This window comes from Gossypium hirsutum, chromosome A13, assembly GCF_007990345.1.
Source record: "Gossypium hirsutum isolate 1008001.06 chromosome A13, Gossypium_hirsutum_v2.1, whole genome shotgun sequence".
NCBI classification, from domain to species: Eukaryota; Viridiplantae; Streptophyta; class Magnoliopsida; order Malvales; family Malvaceae; genus Gossypium; species Gossypium hirsutum.
Genome location: NC_053436.1, coordinates 18,994,787 through 19,019,968, shown reverse-complemented (window position 1 = coordinate 19,019,968; position 25,182 = coordinate 18,994,787). Strand labels below are relative to the sequence as shown.

At 29.8% G+C, this 25,182-nt stretch overlaps 2 protein-coding genes and 1 long non-coding RNA gene across 4 annotated transcripts; 1 reads left to right on the top strand and 2 right to left on the bottom strand.

Annotated features, from left to right (window-relative positions):
* Positions 1-10,596: 10,596 nt before the first annotated feature.
* On the top strand, positions 10,597-12,965 carry LOC107893967 (homeobox-leucine zipper protein ATHB-13). The gene is made up of 3 exons (XM_016819128.2): positions 10,597-11,220; positions 11,300-11,679; positions 12,425-12,965. The coding sequence occupies exons 1-3, from the start codon at positions 11,088-11,090 to the stop codon at positions 12,776-12,778; spliced, it is 867 nt and encodes a 288-aa protein (XP_016674617.1). The 5' UTR covers positions 10,597-11,087; the 3' UTR covers positions 12,779-12,965.
* A 2,599-nt stretch (positions 12,966-15,564) lies between these two features.
* Positions 15,565-16,423, bottom strand: LOC121212420 (uncharacterized). Its single transcript, XM_041085023.1, has 3 exons — positions 16,185-16,423; positions 15,904-16,104; positions 15,565-15,835 (listed from the first exon to the last, which is right to left on the bottom strand). Exons 1-3 carry the CDS (start codon positions 16,257-16,259, stop codon positions 15,734-15,736), a joined length of 378 nt encoding a protein of 125 aa, XP_040940957.1. The 5' UTR covers positions 16,260-16,423; the 3' UTR covers positions 15,565-15,733.
* Positions 16,424-16,516: 93 nt separating this feature from the next.
* LOC107944424 (uncharacterized) lies at positions 16,517-24,960 on the bottom strand. Of its 2 annotated transcripts, XR_005907549.1 has the most exons (5): positions 24,652-24,960; positions 24,452-24,529; positions 22,344-22,476; positions 21,545-21,599; positions 16,517-16,657 (listed from the first exon to the last, which is right to left on the bottom strand). It is a non-coding gene; the product is annotated as an uncharacterized lncRNA (long non-coding RNA). The 2 variants fall into 2 exon arrangements; XR_005907550.1 differs by lacking the exon at positions 16,517-16,657 and having other exon boundaries at positions 21,544-21,599; positions 24,652-24,897.
* Between the last annotated feature and the right edge of the window lie 222 nt (positions 24,961-25,182).

Below are 25,182 nucleotides of genomic sequence, written 5' to 3'. Positions count from 1 at the left end.
TTAAACTCCTTTTAATATACTCTGTGCGGTTGACATTTTTTGAGTTAAATCTTTTGAACTTTGGAATTAATTATTTTAAATATTTTATTGAATTAATTTTAAATATATATTTAAAGACTAATTCAAAGAAGCTTTTATAATATATATATTATATTTCAAATTTATATTAAAGTTGAAAGGATTTGAGTAATAAAAATCAAAATTGACAAATTTAATGGGGATATAAATGATAAAATATGTGCATTATAATTAGGATTCAATTTGATATTTATTTATGATATTCAAATTTATTTAGATATTTTAAATGCATCATCAAATAGATATTTAATAAGTTCAAGAATTTAAAAAACAATTATGTAAACAAGTTTATGATGCGTTATTATATAATTATATTTGGAATTCAAATTCATTATTTAAACAAAATATTTTACTTGAAAAAGGAAAACAGAAAATTAAAGTCCTTTCTGATTTATGCCGAATCCAAGAAGTATTAGAGTTGAATGGAAAGGATGTGATAGTAATGGGCCACACCATGACCATAATAAATAAATTCAATAAAATAAAATAAAGAAAGAAAAAATAAAGTGGAGGAGTGTGGTTGAGAAATCACTATCAAGTTACATAACATATTCCCTTAGGCCCAGAAATATTGAAATAAAAAGGCAGAGAGGTGGGCAGGTAACGTCGTGAAGCACAGATTAGCACATGGGATTGCAAAGCTGAAGCTCAACCCCCCTCCCCCCACCCCTTAACACAACCTATATCCCATGTGTTTTTCCAACGTTCACTTTTTCTGTTTTATTTATTTTGGTAATCTCTCTTTTTCTTTTTCTTTTTCTTTTATATTCCGATGCATAAATCATTCTTTTAATATTTACTGAGTTTAAATGGAAAAATGGAAATGGGGGGAGATGAGAGAAAAGGGTGAGGAACATGGAATGGATCCTCCACCTCACACACACTTTGAAAGTTGGGGCCATGGTTGAGTTCAGATTTCCAGCTAATAAAGTCATGGTGAAAGGCAGCGAGTGTGAGAGTAGCTTTTGTCTTTGCTCAAATTTTTTTATTATTGTTCTTCAGCAACTGCAATGTTTAGAATATTAATGGAACCCACCAACAATATGCAGATTGGTGGATGGGGTCCCAACTTCCCTTCCTTTCTTTAGGTTACAAACAGCTAACCACAACATGTATTGCCTACGTCCACTTAACATCAACCATGAATTCTTCCCATGCATATTTATATATACATGGATGACCACTCTAACATCTATGGTCTTTGCCTATCCCCTTTCTTTCATTTGTATTTCTAAAACTTTTATAGATCAAAACAACATAGTTTGTAAAATCAAATTCACAGTTGCCTCAAGACCTCCGTCTTGGTTATAATGATTGAGACATATTTCAATATTGTTTTATGGTGTTAATATGAGGTTTAACCTAGTATGTTTATGTTTTCCATTAAAAATTAACATCTCAAAATTTATATTCGGTTTGAGCTTATTAGGGTTTAAGAGATATGTGTAATAATGAACCAAACAATTTTATTTCGAATTTAAAAAGATAAATCCAAATTAAAACTTAGCTTAACATGAATTAATTTCAAAAAGTTAGAGTAAGAAATGACTTGAACTTCAAACAACTCAATATTATATGAACTTAATATGACTCAATCCAAAAAACTCAACAAGTAAACCCAAAATAACATGAAATTTAACACTGATTCAAGCTCAAAATAACTAAAAAAAAATTTGAATTAACTTGTCCCAAATTGAGTAATTTAAAAAGTTTGGTTTTAAATTTTATATTGTTGTCAAACTATGAAAAGTCAAAATGATTATGATGTTATAAAACAAGAAATAAGTAAATTTAAATGATATTCAAATTTGTTAATACTACGCAGTACTTTAAATAACATATCTTTATGTTATTAGTATTATTTTGGTATTAAAAAATTAAGTTAAAACATAATAAAATAATTTATAGAAACTCATTATTAATATTGTTAGTATTATTTTTTATAAAATATAAATTTTAAATACTTTTTAATCAACCAATATAAATTGTTTATAAAAAATGAATTTAAATATATAAATATTTTATAATTTGATAAACTAATTTTTATGAAATGTCATTTTGTTTGAAAAGGAAAAAAAGAGAGAGGTGAAATTGTGTGAGTGAGGACGACAGTAGGTTTTTCAAAACGTCAAGATCAAAACCCTGAATCTAAAGAGAAGAAATTGACAACCCATTTCATCATCTACGAATTTTACCACTTGAGGGAAATGAAAAGCAAAATCTGTCCATTTTTCTTTCTGTAAAATTAGCAAGTGAAAGGTGGAATAGGAGAATGTCAGAAAATTTTGCCAAGTTAAAAATTTTGCACACTTCCTTTTCTGTAATTGTGAAGTCAGAATATTGCAACGGTATTTTCAGGCCAAGCTTCTCTTCTACCACGAATACATTCTCTGTGTTGTGTAAGAATGTGGTAAAATGAAATTTCAACGTTACTGTATTTACGGACATTCTGTGCTACTTTAGTCAAACTAGAATTTTACTGTAAGGGTATTTACTCACTTCCACCCTTCCACTGTCTTTTACAAACTTTTGGTAAATAAATTAGTTACCACAACAAGTCTTTGCTTATTTGGAAGTCACAAGTGCTTCTAGTTTTCTTTCTATTTGATTTAATAAAAGGTATTAGTATTATTTATCTACTTGTGTTCCGAGATGATTGGTCTATATGGGGTATTTTATATAGTCAATCATAAGGGTAAAGAAAATGTCAAAGCTAAGGGGATTAACTTGTGGCTACATGAGAGTAAACCTACACTTGACTTGTTTTCGGTACCTTCTAAATATACATACTAAAGTTTAGTAAATATTAAGGTTGAGCCAAGGGATGGCAATACAACCGGACTGACCCTTTTTTTTTTTCGATAAATACCAAATTTATACATAAGTTTTAGTTTAATGTACGATTTTATATATAAACTTGAATTATAGTTTATACGTATGTATAAAACTTTAATTTTGATTCAATTGTAAACATTTAAAAAAATGAATTCATACATTTATTTTTATATTGGATTAATATAATTGTTTCTGGATACAATATATCAATGTAAACCGGCACTAATTTAATAATGTTGTTAGTGAATTGAGAAAATTAAATCAAATCAAAATTTTATGTATAAAATTACACAAAATCAAAGCTCACGTATGACATTACATATTAGATAAAAAGTTCATGTATAATTTTAATATTTATCCTTTTTTTTACTTTAATGTTGTTTTTTTCTTTTTTGTAAATTCTAAAACACATTTTATAAACTCATAAAAAATCTAATTAAAATACATATAATATAGTTAAAATATTATAATTTTTTTTAAAATATCTAGTTAAAATATTTGTAAGGTTAAAGAAGATATTTTGGTTAATTTTTTTAGGCAATATTTGATTTATTATTGATGCATAGGTCTTATACACTGTCAATTAATAATAAGATGATATATCATTATGATGTAAAATAAAAAAAATTGAAGGATTTAAAAATAAATATAAATAATAATGGTTAAACATAAATAAATACAAAAATATCAAACTCAAAATTTGAAATCCAAAATTCAAAAATCAAAACTTGGAACCCAAAACTTGAAAGAAAAAAAAAAGGTTTAATATTTAAAAGTCATTCATTTTTTTTACACCAGTGATGATATATTGTCTTATTATTAACTAATGGTAAATGAGACTAATGTATTGATAGTATATTGCATATTAATCTCCTTTTTAGAAATAAGCCGATACATAAATCTGATCTAAATACGATATTTTACATTGAAAATCCACACTTGAGCTTGAAATATTCAATTATTTTCCCATCCAACAGTGAAAAAGAAAATCTCCAGCAAATCTGGATAAAGAAAATTAAAAAAGTTGGTTTCTAAAACGAAAACCACCCCTTGTTGAAAAAAATAATTTATGGAAGCATCTATGTCTAATCATACAACCAGCATAAGAGTATAAGTTTGTTTAAGTTAGGAAGTTTCTGATTTGGGATTGATCATTGCACCCGAATCTTGCTTTAGCATGGATTTGTGGGAAACATTTTATTTAACTTTTTTATTTTTCTCTCTTAATTTTGGAAAATCAGAAGATTAATTGCACCACATTTTAATTTAATATTAGAATCCTATTAATTACATCTTATCATTAGCTTGGATGTCACGTGGAGCGTGCCCAAAACATGTGCTCCAAAATTTTGATGATAGATTATTTTTTTTTATCATGACATATTTAAATTATTTCTCTAGATAATTGATTCACATATTTTAATTCTACTTCACAGTTTTTAATTCACATTTAAATAAAAATTCGAATTTCAAAACTTAAAGAGTAATGACATAACATGAAATGAAATGAGTGAATGCATGATGTATAGAGTGGGAGTGGGGGATAGAGATGGACAAAGGAGGGGCTCAAAGACAAAAAAGAGACCAGCTCCTGTACTTGTAGGGTTCCTAACAAGAGGTGTTTCGCTTGGGCTTTTAAAACCCCCTCTTATTTATTTACTTATTTTGTTGTGGTGTTTCAATTTCAAAGAGAGAGAGAGATGAAAAGGGGATAGAGGATGGGAAAGAAGCTTTGGTCCTAAAGCACGATGGGTGTTCCCCCACACCTTGGCCATCTACTAGATTCCACCCCCCTCTCATTTCCAATGTGAATCCCCTTTAGCCTACTCCCTAAACCATGCACGCCACCTCATTTCTCTTTCTTCTTAAGCAACCCCGTCCTTTTTTCCCTTACATATCCCCTAATTCCCTTTCCCTTTTTTCTATCACTCTTTTCACATTAGTCCATCAAATTAGTTAGGGTTTGGGTCTATTTGGACCAGGTTGAGTCCTGTTTCAAAATTTTCAAGCAATTTCGGTTTATGTCAGTTTTAAATTTAAATTGTCATTTAAAGTTTAAGGTTTAAATTATTTTGAATCTGATTATGATGAATTCAAATAATTTTTTATTCTAATCACTTTGAATTTGATTATTGTGGATTATATGTCCAAATAAATTTGGATTCAAATAAATTTAAATTTAAATAAATTAGATAGATTTAAATTATTAATAATAAAATCAAATTGAATGGAGTTTAGTAAGTGAAATCTCACCCACCCCCACTACTCAAATCTTTTTTTTTTTTTAAATATAAACTTAGATTTCATTTATTTTCAACAAAATGTTTTTTTTTTTTTATCAGTACAGCAGGAACTTGGTCGACCCTCAATTCCTTCTGAAGGAAAAGAATTTCAGATTTCTTAAGGGCTAATAGTAGTCCCTCAAAGTCACCCCACATAAATAAATGAAATACACAGTATCACATCCAATACTATATAACGCCAGGATGGGCGGACCCGCATGACCCCATTTGGCAGAAGCTAGTGGATACCCCTTTCAGAATGTAACACCTATCTCAAACGGATCTGCCCACGCAACATATTCAATATTGATATATTTAAAACAACTTAATTAATATTTAAATATGTATGGGATACTTTTTAAGGAAACATGACGTAAAAGGACTAGCATTCCCTATATGCTCCGTCTATCTATCTATAATTATTCTGTGCAAGCATGAATTTGATAAAAAAATTGAATTGATGTGATTACACTTTACTATTAAATCCATATTAATATAATAATTTATTAGTATTATGTGATAATAATAAAAATAATATTAATTAATATGATACTCTATTAACATAAAAGTCATAAATTTCTTCCTTCTACCTACTATATTATTAACTAATAATATTATAAATCTAACAATTCATTAAATATAATTGGATAAATTAGAAATAATAAAAATATAATTTTTTTATTTAAATAAATATAATTATATGTAAGAAAAGATAATATAGATCAATATATTGGTAATTTAATCTACAATGTATAATTTATTTATTTATTTTTTCTTAATTTACAAATTATTTTACTAAAAAATGTCCATAATGCGCTGAAAGGAACACGTTTTTGCCTATGCTTAGACTAAATTTTCAAAAAAAGTCATTTTTAAAAAATATTTAAAAAATAAATCACATTTTTTAAAAAATTACAATAATAAGCTCTTATAAAGACCTAAAGTGGCAACACTATTTTTTTTAGTGCCACCAATTTATAGAAATAAAACTTACAAAACAGATCTTTATATAAACTCAAAGTCTCAGTTCCCTTGTTTTTGTAAGAAGTGTGGGATGTGAGATATGTGTATACATAGAGTCATTGATAGGTTTGCAACTTATTCCTAGACAATGTGAGATTCCTTTCTCTTTTAACTAACAACATAAAATTAAAGACTACACTATATTTTATATCTTTTTTACTTATAGAGTTTAATTTTTTTTAGAAAAAGTTAAAATTTGTTACATTATAAATAAAATTTTTAAACTCTATAAGTAAAAAAATTATAAAATATAAAATGAGTATGACAAAATATTAAAAAAATAAATATTTAAAAAACTACTAATAGTTGAGTAATCATTTTGTAAGTTTTTATAATTTGATAGCCAAAAAATCATAGTTAAGTGACTACTAATATAATTTAATCTAGATATAAAAATATGAAAAATAATTTATATAATTTATGTATATTATATATTTCTATAAAAAACTTATTTAACATAATTATATACTATGCTTAAATAGATTATCTATCTAATCAAAGTACATTTGAAATAAATTTATCAGCATTCATTAGGTGATGAAAATTAAATTAAAATTAGGATTAAAAAATTAATGAGTATAGTAAAATATTAAAAAAAGATATATCAATTTTTTAAAATTACAAAAAATATTATTTGAGTACCAAATACTAACCATTTATTTATTAATCAAACATTCATAACATATATTTTAAAAATTAGAATTGCATGGATATTAACTTCAAACATTTAAAATTGAATAGAATACTACTGCGTGTACAAGTTTTATATGTACAATTTGTTATTTTTTTAATAGTTCTTTTGTATATGCTAACAATTCTAAAATGTAACAATATTAAAGATCTCAAAAGATAATTTTATAATATGAGAAAATGTTAACAAAATATAAAAAATAGAATTTTTTGTAAAAAAATTATAAAATATAGTGTAGCATTTAATCTTATATTGTTAGTTAAAAGAGGAAGAAATCATATATTGTCTAGAAACAAATTGCAAACCTATTCATGGCTCTATATATACACATATGTCACATCTCATGTTGCTTAAGAAAACAAGGGAAATGAAACTTTGGGTCTATTTAAAAATTTGTTTTGTAAAGTTTATTTCCATATTAATTGGTTGCACCTTTAAAAAATAATAATGTTACCATTTTGGGTCTTTTTAAAGGCTTGTTCTCATAATTTTTTTAAAAATTAGTCTATTTTTATAATATTTTTAAAAAATGATCTTTTTTGAATATTTAGTTTGAGCACAGGCAAAAGCGTGCCCACGTTAGTGCGTTTTTACTAACATAGGGTAAAGCTCGCCCCTGTCAGCACATTTTTTTTGAAATTTCTCCTTAAAACGCTTCCACGTAGGCACGTTTTGGATTTTTTTGGTCCATTCCAGTCAATCAAGTTTTAAGTGGTCCATTTCCGTAAATAAAGTAGGCAATGGGCCTTTTTTAGAAAAATGGTCTAATTTACATGTCAAAAACTCAAAAGAAAATAGATATATTTTATAATTAAATTAAATATTAAATCTTTTTATAAATACTAAGTGCATATAATCAAATAGTGTGCCTCATATCTATTTGAGAAAGTAATGTAAATAAAATCAATAAATTAAGAATTAATATTTTGTATTATCTATTTTTCTCATTTTTTTAAAATCTATAATATTATATCAAAATAACTATATATTTTATTAATAATATTTTTATTAAAACTTGAATATAAAATTTACTTATAATTATTTTATTACTATTGTTTTCATCACTTAATTATATTTTGGATTCGTATAAAATTACACTTGCTATTTTAGATTAATTATCACTTAATTAGTGTTACAGTTGCATATAAATTAAAACTAATATTTAGTACTATAAATACATGCATTATCAATGCATTTTCATTTAAAATAACATCTAAAGAATTATAAGAAAATTCATATTTTAGTATTATTTAATAGGTTTTGTTTCCATCAAAAAAAAAGATCTTCATTATTGTTTGAGATGTTTAATTATTATTATTATTATTTAATACTTGATAGTTTTACTATGATTTGATTTTAATAATATTTACATAATTGTGAATGATGTTTACTATTGTGTTATGAAATATTATGTTAAAGAAAATGAAGTATTAAAGTACTGGTTCTTTATAGGTGAAATTTTGATTTATATTCAAATTATAAGTTATTTTATCTAATTACTTAATATTTTACTATCAATTATTTCCTACTCTTTTATTTTCATTACTTTTAAAAAATGTTATTTTTTTCTTTAAACTATTTTTCAAAATTAACAGACTTTTATTATAAATTAGACAAATTTTAATTTAATTAACAAATATATATTTTAAAAAATTTATAAAATATATTATTTAGTAAATTTAAAAAATAAACACGGAAGACACGTTACATGAGAACTGGTATATGTAAGAATGGGAGAAGACTAAAGCCCTACAACAATCCATTTATACACATCCTTCTTTGATTTGAATCTTATGTGCATTCCTTTGTAAATTTTTTGCTGATTTAAACATCACAACTTGATAACCATACATTTAAAAGGTGTTTAGTTTAAGGAATGTATGATTATTTTTTGTAATATGATTATTAGAACGTAATATTACTTAACACGTTATTGGGTATGTTATATTATATTGTTTAATTTATTTAGTTTGAAGATAAGTTTTTGTTATTTGATTGAGGAAATATAAAATTTTTATTATTTTTTATTCTTTACAACACGACTGTTTAAGCTTATAGTATTTTATTTTACTGATAAATGAATACTTTTTTTTTTAAAAAAATTTATTTAATATCTTCATTTTCAAATAGATAAATTGAAATTAGGAAATAGTTAAGGCTTCTCTTTGATCAAAGTGACAGGAGAAAAAAAATACAATTTTACCAAAACATGTTATTTGTTATGGTGTAATGGAAATTTTAACCAAAATAATAAAAGAAAATAATGGTAAAATTATCATAAATATAAAATTTCATGCAGAAATAAAATAGAGAAATTATTATTTTTCTCAACTCCTAACAACAACATCAAGGATCCAGAGTCGTTGGTGAGTTTTTATTAGGAAAAAGTCAGGTTTGATAAAAAAAGATCCACTTACCCGCAATGATTTAAAAAATTCTCACATACCCTTCTGTAAAGTTTGATGAAAAATTCATGATCCTCTTAAAGTTTTTTTATTAAATGAAATAAATAGAATGACAATTTCACCTTTTATATTCAATGAAAAATTAAATAAATTTAATTAGTTAAAAATATTTTAATTATTATTAAATTAAATTATAAATTACATTATATTCTAATATAATCTTATGCTAAATATAAATAATTTTCAATTAATATTTTTTTAATAAATATAGTTTAAGATATGATATCTTAAAGTTTAGAGGGTCTTAGCCTTCTAGTTCAGCCAAGGCCTCGTTCGCCATAAGTTTATTTTAAAATTTTGGACAATTATTTTTTTTTCTCTTTTACGTTTTTTTTTCATTTTCAACTTTTTCTTTTTGCACTTTCAATATTAAATTTTAGATGATTTTTTTTTTAAATTTCACTTTTATATTTCAATCAATTTTTCCCATTAAAACTTTCTAGTAATTAATTATTTTTACATAAAAATATATGACAGAGTTTATCTCACACGGTTTATACATAACTAATTAAAATAAATTTAAAATATTTAATTTTAATTGAATTCAAATATAATTTTTATGAAAAAAGTCAAATATATTGTATAGCATTCAATTTTTTAATATTAAAAATAGAGAAATGAATACATTAAATAGAAAATATATAGATAAATAATAATAAAGGAATAATTTATCTTTTTAATTGGTAAATAGATTTGAAGGGGTGTTTATGAAATTTTCTTTAAACCTGATGGGTACGAGCATTCTTGAAACTATAGGAGTAGGTGTCTTTTACCCTTTTTGAGATAAATTTATCAAAAATCTCACATTATCATGAAAATGTAATATTACTTAAAAGAAGATATACTCCGGAATCTTAGCACTATTAAAAATATAATAATAACAGTAGAATCTAATATTACTCACTAGAGGTAGGGGAGGCTTCCTTGATTTGTAAAATTACTATTTAAACCTATAGGTTTTCTAAAATTAAAATTCAATTTCTAACCAGTTAAAAAGAAGCACCCACATTCACCTATGGAATCAAAGCTTCATAAAAAGTGGTTGCATCCCTATCCTGAAAATTTATTTTACATCTAAAGACAACTGTCTTTATTGAGAAAAACACCACAAATTGTCTCCCAAGTGTGGAAATAAAAGTCTAGTAACATGAAAATGACCTCAAATTATTGGACTTGGATTGGTATCACTACTTTAAATGCTTTCAACACTCATAATATAACCAATGTTTAGTTAGTAGCCTTTCTCATTTTTTTTTCATGAACATGCATGCACGTGTATAAAAATTTTGTTGCAATTATTTAAACTAAATTTCATGATATTATTTTTATTGCTAATTAGTTTTTAAAAGAAAATAATAATAATATCAGCTAGCATTTCCCTCACCCAATGGCATAGTCACATACATGCATATCTCTCTCTCTCTCTCTCTCTCTCACACACACACACACAGAATTGATATATATATATATATAAGCCATCCATTTCAGAAAAATCTCTGCATCACCTTCCAATTCAAGAAACTAATTTATTTTTCTTTTATAAACTGAATTATCAAACCTCTCTTTTGCTTTTTCTTTCATTAAACTCTGTGTCTACTCTCAGGATTTTCTGCGTATTGTTGTTTCCTTGAAGAACATCATGCCATGGCAGTCAAGCATGAAAATATATATTTTTCTCAATATTGTTTGAATTAAGATCATTATTATTAAGACATGTCTTGCAATGGGATGGCTTTTTTTCCGGCCAATTTCATGCTCCAAACTCCTCATGAAGAAGATCATCATCATCAACCCCCAACTTCCATCAATCAAATGCTTCCTTCATGCACACCCCAAGACTTTCACGGTATATATATCAATCTGAATCTTTAGGGTTTACATATGTAAAATCTATCATGGAATTGATTTCTTTTATATATATATAGGTGTTGCACCATTTCTGGGGAAGAGATCAATATCATTTGCTGGTATAGATCATGTATGTGAAGAAGGAAATGGGGAGGATGATTTATCAGATGATGGTTCACAGGCAGGAGAGAAGAAGAGAAGGCTGAACATGGAACAAGTGAAGACCCTTGAGAAGAACTTTGAGTTGGGGAACAAGCTTGAACCTGAGAGAAAAATGCAGCTGGCTAGAGCTCTTGGGTTGCAACCAAGGCAGATTGCTATTTGGTTCCAAAACAGAAGAGCAAGGTGGAAAACCAAGCAACTTGAGAAAGACTATGATCTCCTTAAAAAACAGTATGAAGCTATCAAAGCTGATAATGATGCACTCCAAGCTCAGAACCAAAAGCTTCATGCTGAGGTAAGCATATATATGTAAGTGTGTGTGTGTGTGTTGAATAATTGAGCTTTTTGAAGATTATTTTGATCCATTTCTTCATGCTTTATTGACTTACCATGAACCATTATTTTCAGAACCTTATTTCTGCCACATAATTTTACTTTTTTTTATTGATTGACGGTCTAATTCTGTTTTTTAGCCTCAGATTCAATCTTTCTACTTTAATTTAGTATAATTTCTCATTTATTTTTATAATGATATTTGTAGATTCAAATTGATAACACCATTAATTGTTATTGCTAAAGTTCTATCACAAAAGATCATGCAAAAATTTAATCATTTGTGTCCAACCAATAATAAATTTAAATCTTAATTGAATACTTAAACTATTTTAAAAAAAAACCATTTCATCAAGTTACAAATAGCAATTAACAGTATTATCAATTTAGACCTACTAATGATACTATAAAAGAAGATAGAATAAACTATGCCGAATTAATGTAAAATGATTAAATCACAAATTTTAGCATTATAGAGAGATTAAAACCATAATTAGAATTCAAATTAATAGGGGTAATCATGAGTGATAACTTATGGAATGCAATGAATGAGAGATCTTTTCTTACAAGTTAGAACAAGGATCTCATTGTCTTAGTATGAAATTATGGATTAAACCTCTTCAAAACTATTGAGTTATTTAGTAGTTTGTGCAACAACATGCGTATATACTTCATCTTTAACTGCAAGAGTTAATTTGTGGGTGCAGATATTGGCACTGAAAGGCAAAGAACCAACGGAATCCATCAACCTCAACAAGGAAACGGAAGGTTCATGTAGTAACAGAAGTGAAAACAGCTCGGATGTGAAGCTGGGTATGTCAAGGACACCAACAGTCATTGACAGCCATCCGACAAGCTGCAGAACCCTTTTCCCAACATCCATTAGGCCAACTACAGCAGTCGCACAGCTGTTTCAAACCTCATCATCAAGGCCTGATAATCACCTTCAATGCCAAAAGATGGATCAAATTGTTAAAGAAGAAGGCCTGGGTAACATGTTCTGCAACATCGAGGATCAAACGGGGTTTTGGCCGTGGCTCGAACAACACCATTTCAATTGATGATTTGGAATGTTTGAAAAAGTACTCGTCGATCAAAGTGTCATCCCAGTTACAGAAAAACATAACATGGTGTATTTGTTTATGTTATACATAATGATTATGATATGTATCCAAGGTTTTGGTAACGAGAGAGAGAGTGATGTATAAAAGTAGAAATCATATCAAGTGAAATTTTTTTTATGATCAACGGGGCCCTGAAGTGATGATTATGGAGAAATAATTTGCGTGTGTGTATGTATAGGCTTAGAGCATAGAGACGTTTGCTAGGTTGAATCATGCAAGAAGTATTTCCAAGTGAAATTATTTAAGTTTAAGTTGGCAATGATGACTACTTGGTTTGCAGCAGCTCTACCTAGCATGGACCATGAAGAAAAAAAGGGATTATAATGATATATATCCTGATAATCATCAAAACCCAATGGTGAATATTTATTTATTAATATATATATAAATTAGGGTTCTAATCTTGGTCGCAATTAATGGTTAATTAGTAAATACCACGATCAGCTTTCTATTAAACTAATGGTATATACCCTCGTCTAAATTATTTATATAAAGAATACCTTTTTTCTTTTTGTGGCGGTAAAAAATGGAAAAGAAAGGGATCCAATTTCAACACACATTCCAAGAGAAGAAGAAGACAAGCAGATGAAGAACAGAAGAAAACAAGAAGAGTAGGAAATGGTCGTTCTCGTGAAGGGGACGTTGGCTGCCAATTCACAAACAAAGGAATTATGCATGACATCCAAAACCCTATTTTATCCACCACTATCCTCACTGCCAGTTCCTGCTCTCCCCCTTTTTGGACTCTTTGATTGCACCAAAATTATACATACATACACAGATCTTTATACATATATATCATGTGAGCCACTGTCACCCACTCCCTATCATCCAACACAGTCCTCCGTTTTACCCCCCACTCTCTTTGTTTCTATCTCTTTTTATACTGTATTTGGTAACTAGTTATATTATTAAAGAACAAAATTAATATGTATTTTCGTTTAGAAGGTTGAAATTAGTAAATAAATAAGTAATCACAAACTTTGTTTTGTTAAGCTATACAAAGTAAAGGAGATGATTGATTATAATTGTTAGGCAAAACAATTTTTTATTCAATATTGCTAATATTTGATAGACGTATTATTGTAATAAATGTTTTGTAAATATGTGATAGATAGCAACTGTAAGAAATAATAAGGAATTAGATAAAACCATACAAAGTCCTTATGGTAACTAAGTTTAAAAGTCTTTGAAGAGTTTGAGTCATTCCAAGTTCATCAACTGGGATTTTTTCAAAATTCAAAATTCAAACTGATTGGATAAGTTTTTCTAAGCAACTACTCTACCCATATAAATGTTGTTAGAGATGAGTTTTGAGTCTTTTTATCAATTCATGTTGGGAACATTTTGTGGGTAAAATTAGCTGTCATTTGGAGAGAGTGAGTGCAAAAAATTGTACATTGTGAGATTGTTTTTACCTTGAGCTTTCAAGTAGTCTAGGACTATCATTGAGTCTACTTTGATAATTATTTAGTGGATTCAATTTTTGAGTTAGGCACAGAAAACGAGACAAGCAAACTGACCTCTCATCTGTGGCTTGGGTTAGGCGGAGATGAAGGAAGGCAGGTCATGAGATGATTCTGCCACTACAGGAAAATCGACTTTTAGCGGCGCTTTCTAAAACGCCGCCAAAAATGCCGCTGTAGGTAACACCATAAAACTTTGTGGCGTTTATTGAAAAAACGCCTTTAAAAGCCGTGACTTTTAGCGGCGTTTGTGGGAAAAGCGCCGCTAAAAGCCGTGACTTTTAGCGGCGCTTTTCCAATAAATGCCGCTAATTTTGGCAGATTTGCAATATTTTTTTTATCAATATCCAGCCCTTCCTGCATTAAATTCCAACCAAATACAACAAATATAGTATAAAATGCAGCCAAAAACAGCAAATTTAGCATAAAAATACAACTAAAAAATTAATTCTAAATGATACTTCAAATTTAACTAAAGATATATGATATAATTAATAAATAAAGTATAATTTAAAATATTTTTACAATACTGTTAAACGTGACAAAACTTAAAAACATTCTTACAATAAGAAAACTAATGTCTAAGATGGCGGCTTTTGCGATTGCTGAAACATATGCATCATCTGCTGAAGCTGTAGCTGGAGGTCATCGTACTTTTTGCTTTGCTCTGCTACCATCGCCCGTGCCTCTGCCTCTCTCGCTGCAGCCGTTGCCTCCCTCTCTGCTGCCTCCGCTCTAAGTTGTTGCTGGAGTTCTTCATATTTTCGTTGAACCTCGGCAATTTGCTCAACCGTGTTCGCTTGCATCTGAGCTATCTGGTCTCTTAACCTCTGAACTTCAGCTTGAGCTTGACTTCCGGAAGGCATGTATTGCTGGGAGCCGGATCCAAAATATTGGGTCGGGGTAACACTAGATCCTTGAAATCGAACCCGACCGAACTTTTCAGGACCCAAAACTTCAGTGATAATTCTGTTATCAATGTTCTCAAGATTAACAGAACTATCACTAGAAGCAATCGCTTCATATTCTGCCTTCTTTTCCTTTAGTTTCTCCTAAAAAATCAATTAAAGAGTTAGAAACGAAATATATAATAAAAAGGAATGCAACATAACTTAACATTATTTAAAACTACTAATGATGAATTGAATTAAACAATTATAATAAAGATTATAAAGATTTAGAATAAATCAAATTAAAAAATTATCATTAAAGATTATAAATATTTAGAATAAATCAAATATTATTAAGTAAATATACCATAATTTCTCCAGCTTCGGATGTCATAGGAGATCCATCTTTCTTCCTATGCGTAATCTCAAAAAGCTGAAGGCGTCCAACTTTTGTCCGGATTTAACTTCCTACAATATAGTAGTAAGAATATTATTTAATAATAGAAAGTTATTAATATTTGAAAGAATTAATAAATTCATAATACTTCGGCCTCAGCTACAGAAGCAAAACTTCTCGACCCTGCCGTGTGCGTGAATTTTTGTTTTTGCCTGCTACTTGTTCCAACTCGCTCACGGTCCTACATAATAAAATTATTATTACGTATAAAGTAAACACTATATATAAGAGTTTGGAAATACGCAATACCTCTCCTTTCTTTGAATTCCAAAATCTAACCGCATCTTCCCATTGATACCTTAGCATTCCCGGCGGAACATTTCTCAATTTTTCCTCGAGGCTTATGTCTTTCTTAAAATATTGTTTCTTTAAAGTGCTTTTATTGTCTCTCCATCTTTTACCTAATGCCTTCTTGATATAATCATCGGAGACTTCTAAAGCAAATCTCTCCTAAAAAAATATAAGTTTAGAATGTAAATATAAATGAAACTTAAACCAAAGTATTATAAATTGCATTCATATTTTGTTACCTTAATATTAGTGAGAGCCTGATTTTTGTTGCTATCAGGCATGTGATGCCATGATTCATAGTTGATGGGTAACATATTTGCATTTCGTGCTAAAATGCCCAAATAGCCTGCTAAAAGTCGAGCCTCAGATCCAATAGGCTGACCATGAGTATTTCTACTTACTTTAACACGCTCGACAGGATCTAAGTCGTATAAATCTCTAAGCAGCGTACGTCCTCGAACTCTACGCGTCCCACCACTTTCAGCTGAAAAATGATATACTATTATCATATTAAAATTGACAAATAATTCAATAATAAAAGTCAACACATGTAAAATGAACATAACATTACTTTGAAATTCTTCAGGCTCATCAAGTGTCTCCGGCACATTCGAAGATCCAACAACTGTCTACTGTTCACTATTTCCTTCTTCCGAATTTGGAGTATTCTGGACAATACTTAAATCTCTTAATCTTCTTCTACGCATTTTTCCTACAATACACATAAAATAGTTAAAGTTTTAGTAACAAATTACAACAATAGTAGTACATATAAAATAGTTAAATTATATAACATGACAAAGATTAAAATTATAATATTACATATAATTAAAAAATTGTAAAATCTTACTACATCATTATTCGTAAATATCTTCATCCACATCATGTCGAACCCATTGATGTTGTCTATTAGTACTAGGGATATTTTCATCTAAGTTTTGTTCTGGAAAAGGTAATGTTTCTGATCTTTCGACGATGTCATCTCTACTTCCATTACCCATTTCAAACAAGTCTCTAGGGGTGTTCCGGAGTACAACATACCAACCCTCATCAGTTGGATCTTTAGAATAAAAAACTTGTTTCACTTGAGAGGAAAATACATATGGCTCGTCCATCAATTGTTGTCCAGTGTGAATCAAGCGAGAGAAATTCAACATTGTAAAACCAAATTGATCTTCTTTAATTCCTCGAGCAGTATTAACATCAGCCCAATCACACCGAAATAAGACAACTTTCCATCTGCCATAGTAATCCAACTCAATAATGTCGGTAAGAAGTCCATAATACTCCACATTACCCTCAACTGGATTACTGTTCCTAGCACTAGCATAACTTGTAATTGAAGAATTAACAACAACTCCACAATTTTGAGTTCTCCTCATTCTCTCACGATACTTTGTATGAAATCTGTATCCATTGATGAGGAAGGCACTATATCTTTTTATTATTCTGTTCGGACCTTGGGAAAGCCATTTAACTTCGTCATTGACGTCCTTTCCACTCCAAACCTATTGAATCGAAAGTAAATTGAATAATTAACTAAATTTCGGGATTATATGTAACTTATTAACTTTAGTTACATACCGTTTGACTTAACCATTCATGAAAAGATTATGTGAATAACTTATTAATCTCTCGATGTTGCAATCTTCGAGAGCGTGCATGAGATCTCAAAATTTGTTTGTACTCACTATATTAAAAACAAGTGTAATTGGTTAGAAGATAAACAAATCAAAACTACGAATATGTGAGGAAATTTTAGAACTTACTTGCGTAACGGTTCAACTAAATCGTGGTGAAAAAGTACATATCGATGTGCTTGTATCCACGATATATCATATAATTCTGCAATTTAAACTTTGCCGATTGGTTCTCCATAACTTTGGAATAAATAAGTTTCGGCCAAGTTATGATCATTGAGCCCAGTATTTCTATTTGGTCTATTCAATCGTGTTTCAACATCTTCTAAATATCTAGAACAGAATGTCATGCACTCCTCTGCCAAGTAGCCTTCAGCAATTGATCCTTTTGGATAACGCTTATTGCGACATAAGCTTTCAATTTGCTTAGAAACCTAAACACGATATACAATATTTATCAAAAGTTGTAACTAAATGTATAGACGCGAATAAATAAATACTTGACAAATAAATTAGCACCTTTCTATTGGATACATCCATCGATAAAAAACCGGTCCACCAAGTATTGCTTCGTGAGGGAGATGAATTACCAAGTGCACCATAATAATAAAGAAGGAAGGTGGAAAGATCTTCTCCAAATTGCATAAAGTCAAAGCAGCTCGATCTTGTACTTTCTTAAGTTCTTCAACATCCAAAACTTTGCCACAAATAGCTTTCATTATATTGGATAGTTCAATTATACAGGACGTCACATTTTTTGACATGCAGCACCGTAAAGCAACTAAGAGTAAATCTTGCATCAAGATGTGGTAATCATGTGATTTTAATGAATATAATCTTCGATCTTTAAGACTCACACATCAAGATATATTTGACGCATACGTATCTGGGACCTTTATATCCTTCAGCACCATACAAAACACCTCTTTCTCTTCCTTTGACATTGAAAAAATATAAGGTGGCAATCGATATTTCCCATTCGGAAGTACTTGAGGATGAAGATCACGCTGAATTCTCATGTCAACTAAATCAAGTCAACTCTGAAGATTGTCTTTTGATTTTCCATCGACATTCAAAATTGTCCCAATTATGTTCTCGCAGACATTATTCTCAATATGCATGACATCAAGATTGTGGCGTAAAATATTATGCTCCCAATAAGGCAACTAAAAAAAAATACTTCTTTTTTTCCACAAGTCTGCCTCATTAGGATCATCCTCTTCGTCAGATTCATCATCGAATTCATCCCTCGATCTTCTCTTTGATTGCGTGTTAGGTGGTTGATTCATCTTCCCATAACTGAAGTTGATATCTTTTAACATAAACAAGATTTCAGATCCAACGGTCTGCTGAGGAGCTCCTCTGTACTCTTCTGTACTGTCAAATAAAGTCCTCTGAAATCTAAATTTATGATTTCTATCTAACCACCGACGATGGCCCATGTAAGAGAACTTCTTCCCATTGTACAACCACTTCGAACAAGTTTGCGCAGCACAACAAGGACAAGCATAACGTTCTTTAGTACTCCAACTCGATAAATTAGCATAAGCCGGAAAATCATTAATTGTCCACAATAAAGCTGCACGTAAATAAAAGTTCTCTTTTCTTAATACATTATATGTCTCAACACCCGACCATAATTGTTTTAACTCTTCAATAAGTGGCTGCAAATAGATGTCAATATCATTTCCGGGACCTTTCTCTCCAGGAATAATCATTGATAAAATAAACGAAGATTGCTTCATGCAAATCCATGGAGACAAATTGTAAGGAACAAGCACCACAGGCCAAGTGTTGTACGAAGTACTCATGATTTTAAATGGATTAAAGCCGTCAGTTGCTAGCCCAAGCCTCGCATTTTGAGGATCGCTTGCAAAGTTTGAAAATTTCATGTCAAATTATTTCCAAGCTAAAGAATCCGCAGGATGTCTTAATAATCCATCATCGGTCCGTTGATCATTATGCCACCTTATAGATTCGGCCGTCTTTGATGACATGAAAAGCCTTTGAAGTCTTGGTATTAGGGGAAAGTATCGTAAAACCTTGACTGGCTTCTTTCTTAACTGTGCCCCACCTTCATCCGCATTCACATCTTCTGTATTCCCATTCATCCAACGAGACTTGCCGCAAACATTACAACACTGTTGGTTCTTCTGATCACCCAGTACAACATGCAGTCATTTGGGCAACTATGAATTTTATCGTACCCAAGGCCCAAATCTTTTATTAGTCTCTTCATATCTTGAAAAGATTGGGGGATTTTTGCAAAAAGAAACATCTCTCTGAGAAACTCTAGCAGCATTGTAAAAGAATTTTCAGTCCACCCTCCCAAACATTTTAAGTGAAATAAACGAATGCAAAAGGACAATTTCGAATATTTTGATCCTCGTAAAGTTCTTCGTTCATTTCATTAAGTAAATTGTAGAACTTCGCCACTTCTTCATTTGGCTCCTCATAAGGTGCACTTGTTCCCGTTTCGCCAAAAACATTTCCACCAATATTACAATCATCGGATGCAATAAAGTCAGGTGGAAACGATTGCTCACCATGACTGTGCATATTAAATACATCCCGCAACATACCTTCCATGTCATCTTGTCTGACATACTGATGGTAATCAGTATCATGATAATTCGGATTAATCATTGAAGAAGTTCCACTAGCTGTACACTCTCCATGGAAAATCCATTTTTTATACCCCCGAATAAAGCCATCAACAATTAGATGTTCGTAGACAACTTCACGAGTATGCCAATTGATGTTGCCACACTTCTTACACGGGCAAAGAATCATATTCTCTTGTCTTGCATTTTGAAATGCAAAATTCAGAAAAGTTTGTACTCCATTTCGATAGGCGTTGCTTACCCTTGACAATTTCATCCAACTCCTATCCATTTCGTAGTTCTTGAATTCTAAAGTTGACAATAAATTACATAGGTAAGTTGTTTATTATGTAAGTCTTGATATGATATATTTTTATGTTTTATGTAAGTTATGTAGATTATGTAAGTTATGAAATTTGAACTTTAAACTATATGCTTTTAAGGAAACTATTAGATTGCACTACATGTATTAGTTAAGTTCCGTAAGTTGTTATGTACGTTATGTGAGTTATGTAAATTATGTAAGTTATGTGAATTATGTAAGTTATTTTTTAAGATTCATCATACGTGGCGTTGTTACACCTAGGGAAGATCCATTATATCTTACAGCTCGATATAAGGCAACTCGTCAGGTTTCCAGCCTATATACTTTGAATCTTTAAAATATTTAAAAAAAGGTTGGAGAGAAGGTGAGCTATTGTTGTAATTTTAATGGACAAGCAAGCTACATGGTAATAAATATTCAATAGTAAATGAGCTCGATAGAACTTTTTTCAAGTCTTTTTGAATTTTTTAAGATTCATCATACGTGTCCTTGTTACACCTAGGGAGGATCCATTATATCTTACAGCTCGATATAAGGCAACCCGTCAGGTTTCCAGCCTATATACTTTGAATCTTTAAAATATTTAAAAAAGGTTGGAGAGAAGGTCAGCTATTGTTGTAATTTTAATGGACAAGCAAGCTACATGGTAATAAAATTAATTCATACTTATTCATACTTAAGAACATACGCAAAGGTTTCCAGTAGCAATGAGAAGAACATACGCATTGGAACTAGTAGCAAAGAGATCCAAAGGATAAGCAGAATAAGCAAATTAAAAAAATTAAAGACAACATAACAAGTCTCTAAGGATAAACAGCATAAGCAAATTAAAAAAATAATCAAAGGACAGACTTGAAATAAGTTAAAAACATGATCCATTAATGATCCATTAAAAAACAAGTTAAAAACAAATTTAACAAATTAAATATACATACCTATTTGAAATTGTAATTACCTTGTAATTAGCTCATGGAATACATACCAAATATAATCTCCTAGAAATAAAGATTTAGCAAATTAAATATACATACCTCTTAAAAATTATAAATTGGATGGAAGAGTCAATTCTAGCAAATTAAATTACACCTGCAAACAATAAACAGCCATAAAATAAAAAATAATTTGACTCAAATATGCCTTTCAATAACATTATAGCATCAACCTAAATTATTAAATTGGTTGAGCTACGGTAACACCCTCAGCTTCTTAACAACACTTTTGCCAGTTCACTCTAGTTCAAAATTTATTAAAAAAAGGTAAATATTTAAAGGATCCTCACTACAGTAATGGCATCCTCCAGTTTAATTATCATTGAGATTCAAATTTAAGAAGAGATACTAAATCACTAACATAGATACTTGGAATTGCGATGTGTCCGGTAGAATAGATTAAAAAATTTAAAAGAAAAAAAAACTCATCGCAATCTAAGCTTTATTGTCGAAAACTAGGTACAAATGTGTTTCTCGATTAGTTCTTGAATTTTTTGTCACTAGAACTTTTAGGTGAAGAACAAAAAAAGATAAATATGTTTATAAAGGAAATAATATTTAATCTTTTTTTTGGATAATTTAGTTAAAAATTATATCGTGCCACAAAATGATTGGTTAAGGGAATTTCTTTAACAACAGAGATAAAATGGGTAAGTGGTATAGTTTAAGTACCACTTATGACAACAAAAAAGTTTAAATATCAATTTGGGAAAATAAGTATAGTTTAGTTATCATTTTGTGATTTAAGTATATATATTTTTTATATAAAAATATAAAATGAAAAAAAAACACTTAAAACAAGTGAATTAATCATTATTCAATTGAGTTAAATCCATTTAACTCATCATAGAAGTCTAGGGTAATATGCTGGCAAATGGATAACCCCAATGTCATGATGTACAAATGGATAGCCCCACATTCCTTCTTTTCCAGCTGGCAAGCAATTGATCCGACACAGATGTCACTGTAATATGCTGAGTTAGCATGCAAAAGAGTGATTGTTAGAACAAAATACTAATTTTTGGATAACACAGGCTATTCTCCAACTTACTCTCATCAGGTCTCAACTCATGTAGTAGCTATGTATAACAATCACATCATCTGTTACGTGAATATGCATGCGTCACCACAAACAATTTATTCCGAGCCATCAAATTGAATAAAAAATAATTAATTACAGCTTTCTAACCATCAATGTGTAACATAGTAATTGATATCATATGATGAAGCCACTATGACAGAGACATTACAAACATGCTCTGCACATTCATAAGATCATAGAGTTAAAAGAGGATAGAGTTGCTCCAAACTTCAATTGAGTGTATTTCTTAGAGCATGACTTGAGGATTAAGGAGAAAATTAAACAAATATGCAGTTACGGTATCACTAATGACAGCCAACGATATGAGCAAATTATAAGCACCAATAGTATGTATACTGCCAAGCTTTAATGATATATACCAAAATAAAAAGAAAATGGCGAGGCATGCACATAATAAAATTGATAACAGCTGGCGAGGCTTGTCATGAAAATGTATAATAAATTTGATTTGCCCAAATGTTTTTTTATATAGAAAAATGGTGAGTTGCTTACCGATTCACAATTATGAAGCGTGACTAATTTGTATTGGCGAAGTCTGTATAGCTCGCCAAGTTAAGAAGAAATACATATCTCTTGTCACACCGTGGTTAAAATTTGAGAAATGTTTTCCACCAAAATAAAAATAAAAATTTGAGAAGTGTACCAGCTTTTTTGCGGGTTTCAAGAGTCATTTCAACTAATTTTAAAGATGGCAATTGGTCCATGTTTACCGTACTAATTATTAACCGAAGAAATTAAAGGGAAAAAATGGTGATTTAGACTATAATTCAACTTTTAAGATGGTAGGGAGCCATTAACTGTAGATTTAGTATTATGATAAAAAGATCTTAGAAGAAAATAATGAGAAATGAAAATATATATCATGGGGCTTGTGAAAAAAGATTCTATGGTAAATAAACAATTTAATTAAATGCAAATTCACATTATTTTACCTAAAAAGGTCGTAATTATTAATTATATCAATAGGTGCCCTCCAACGCAAGGCAGCAAATTTCAGAATCAGGAAGTCTTTAGCCAGGGTTTTTATGACTCTAAAGTTCGCCAGAAAACTTCAGGGATAGCTACTACCCGCTATTTAACAGTGTAAAAGCAATGCAGGATAAGGAAAGATGTATTAACGTTACACAATATGCAGAAGATCATGGAAGAAAAGGTGACTGGACCAGCTAAGATTGGTAACATAAATATTTGAGTGTAAGGCAGCACAAGCACAACAGCATAAGCAAAGAGTGTTTTTGAGGCATGTTTTCATGAGGATGACTGGTGACATGCATTTTTAGAGTTTAATAAGCCCAGAATATTGACCATTGAAACCAAAACACAATAAATAGAACAAGCAATTCAATATAGGTCGGGTTATCTAACCTAAACTATCTAATCCTACAAGGAATTGCTTCTACCAATGATCACATGAGAAGACACTGAACTGATAACCGAAAACATGTTTACGGTATCGAAGGTCACTCATGTGTAGGTTGTAGTTTCAAGATAGCCAAGTTCATCATTCAGTAACTTGAAACATCAAGGATAAAGTTTCTAGTCTTGGAGAATCTATACATATTAAACCATTTTCCAATCATGTATAATCAAATGCCAATATAAATCAAACTAGCCCATAAAAGGCCATCAATCTTCCGACTCAAAAACCAAAAAGCCAAAATCAAACGCAGAAATCAAAACCAACAAAATAAATTCCCATAATAGGAAACTAACTACATACGCAGGGGGAAAGAGAACAACAATAAAATTCCCAATAGATGGCATATACTAAAGAACACAAAAGAAAAAAAATATAAATGTCAGCATGCTAAAGTCTAGGATTCAAAAGAACAAGTAAATAAGAGTACCTTGATTTGATGGACTCGCCAAAGGTAGCCTTCAATCGGGTTTGATTTCAAAATGAAATCCCTTAATCTTTCTGCTTGCTGCAAAAATAAAACAGAAGTGAAATCGAAGTCGAAATGAAATAAAAAATAAACGGCTTGCTTGCTGCAATGAAATCAAAATGAAAGAAGGAGCTTTGGGTTTGATTAGAAAATTATAATACCTGTCGATCCAAAAGAGAGAGGGAGACAGCAAATGGGTTTGATTTAGAGAAATTTTGGGGTTTTAGGGGAACTATGATTTGGGGGAAAATGAGGGTTTCGGGGGAACTATGATTTAGGCAAATGGCTTAGTCTGAGAAAGGCTGAGAAAGAAAAGGGAATTGGGAAAGAAAAGGGAATCGGGGGAGAGAAATAGAAGTACGGGCTGAGAATGGCTGAGAAAGAGAGTGGAATCGGGAAAGAAGGGAATTGGGGGGGGGGGGGGGAGAGAAATAAAACGGTGTCGTTTCAATCAAAACTAAAATTTAGCCGCGTATTTTGTCAAAATGGTACCGTTTTATTTAAAATAAATTACTTTTTGCGACGTTTTTATCATAAACGCCGCTATTGATTGCCTTTTGCGGCGTTTTTATCATAAACGCCGCTAATTTTTGACTTTTTTATAATTTTTATATTGAATTTTTATATCTTTTATATTAATTTTAAATAATTTTTTTTAAAAATTTAAGTAATATTTAAAATAATTAGATTAA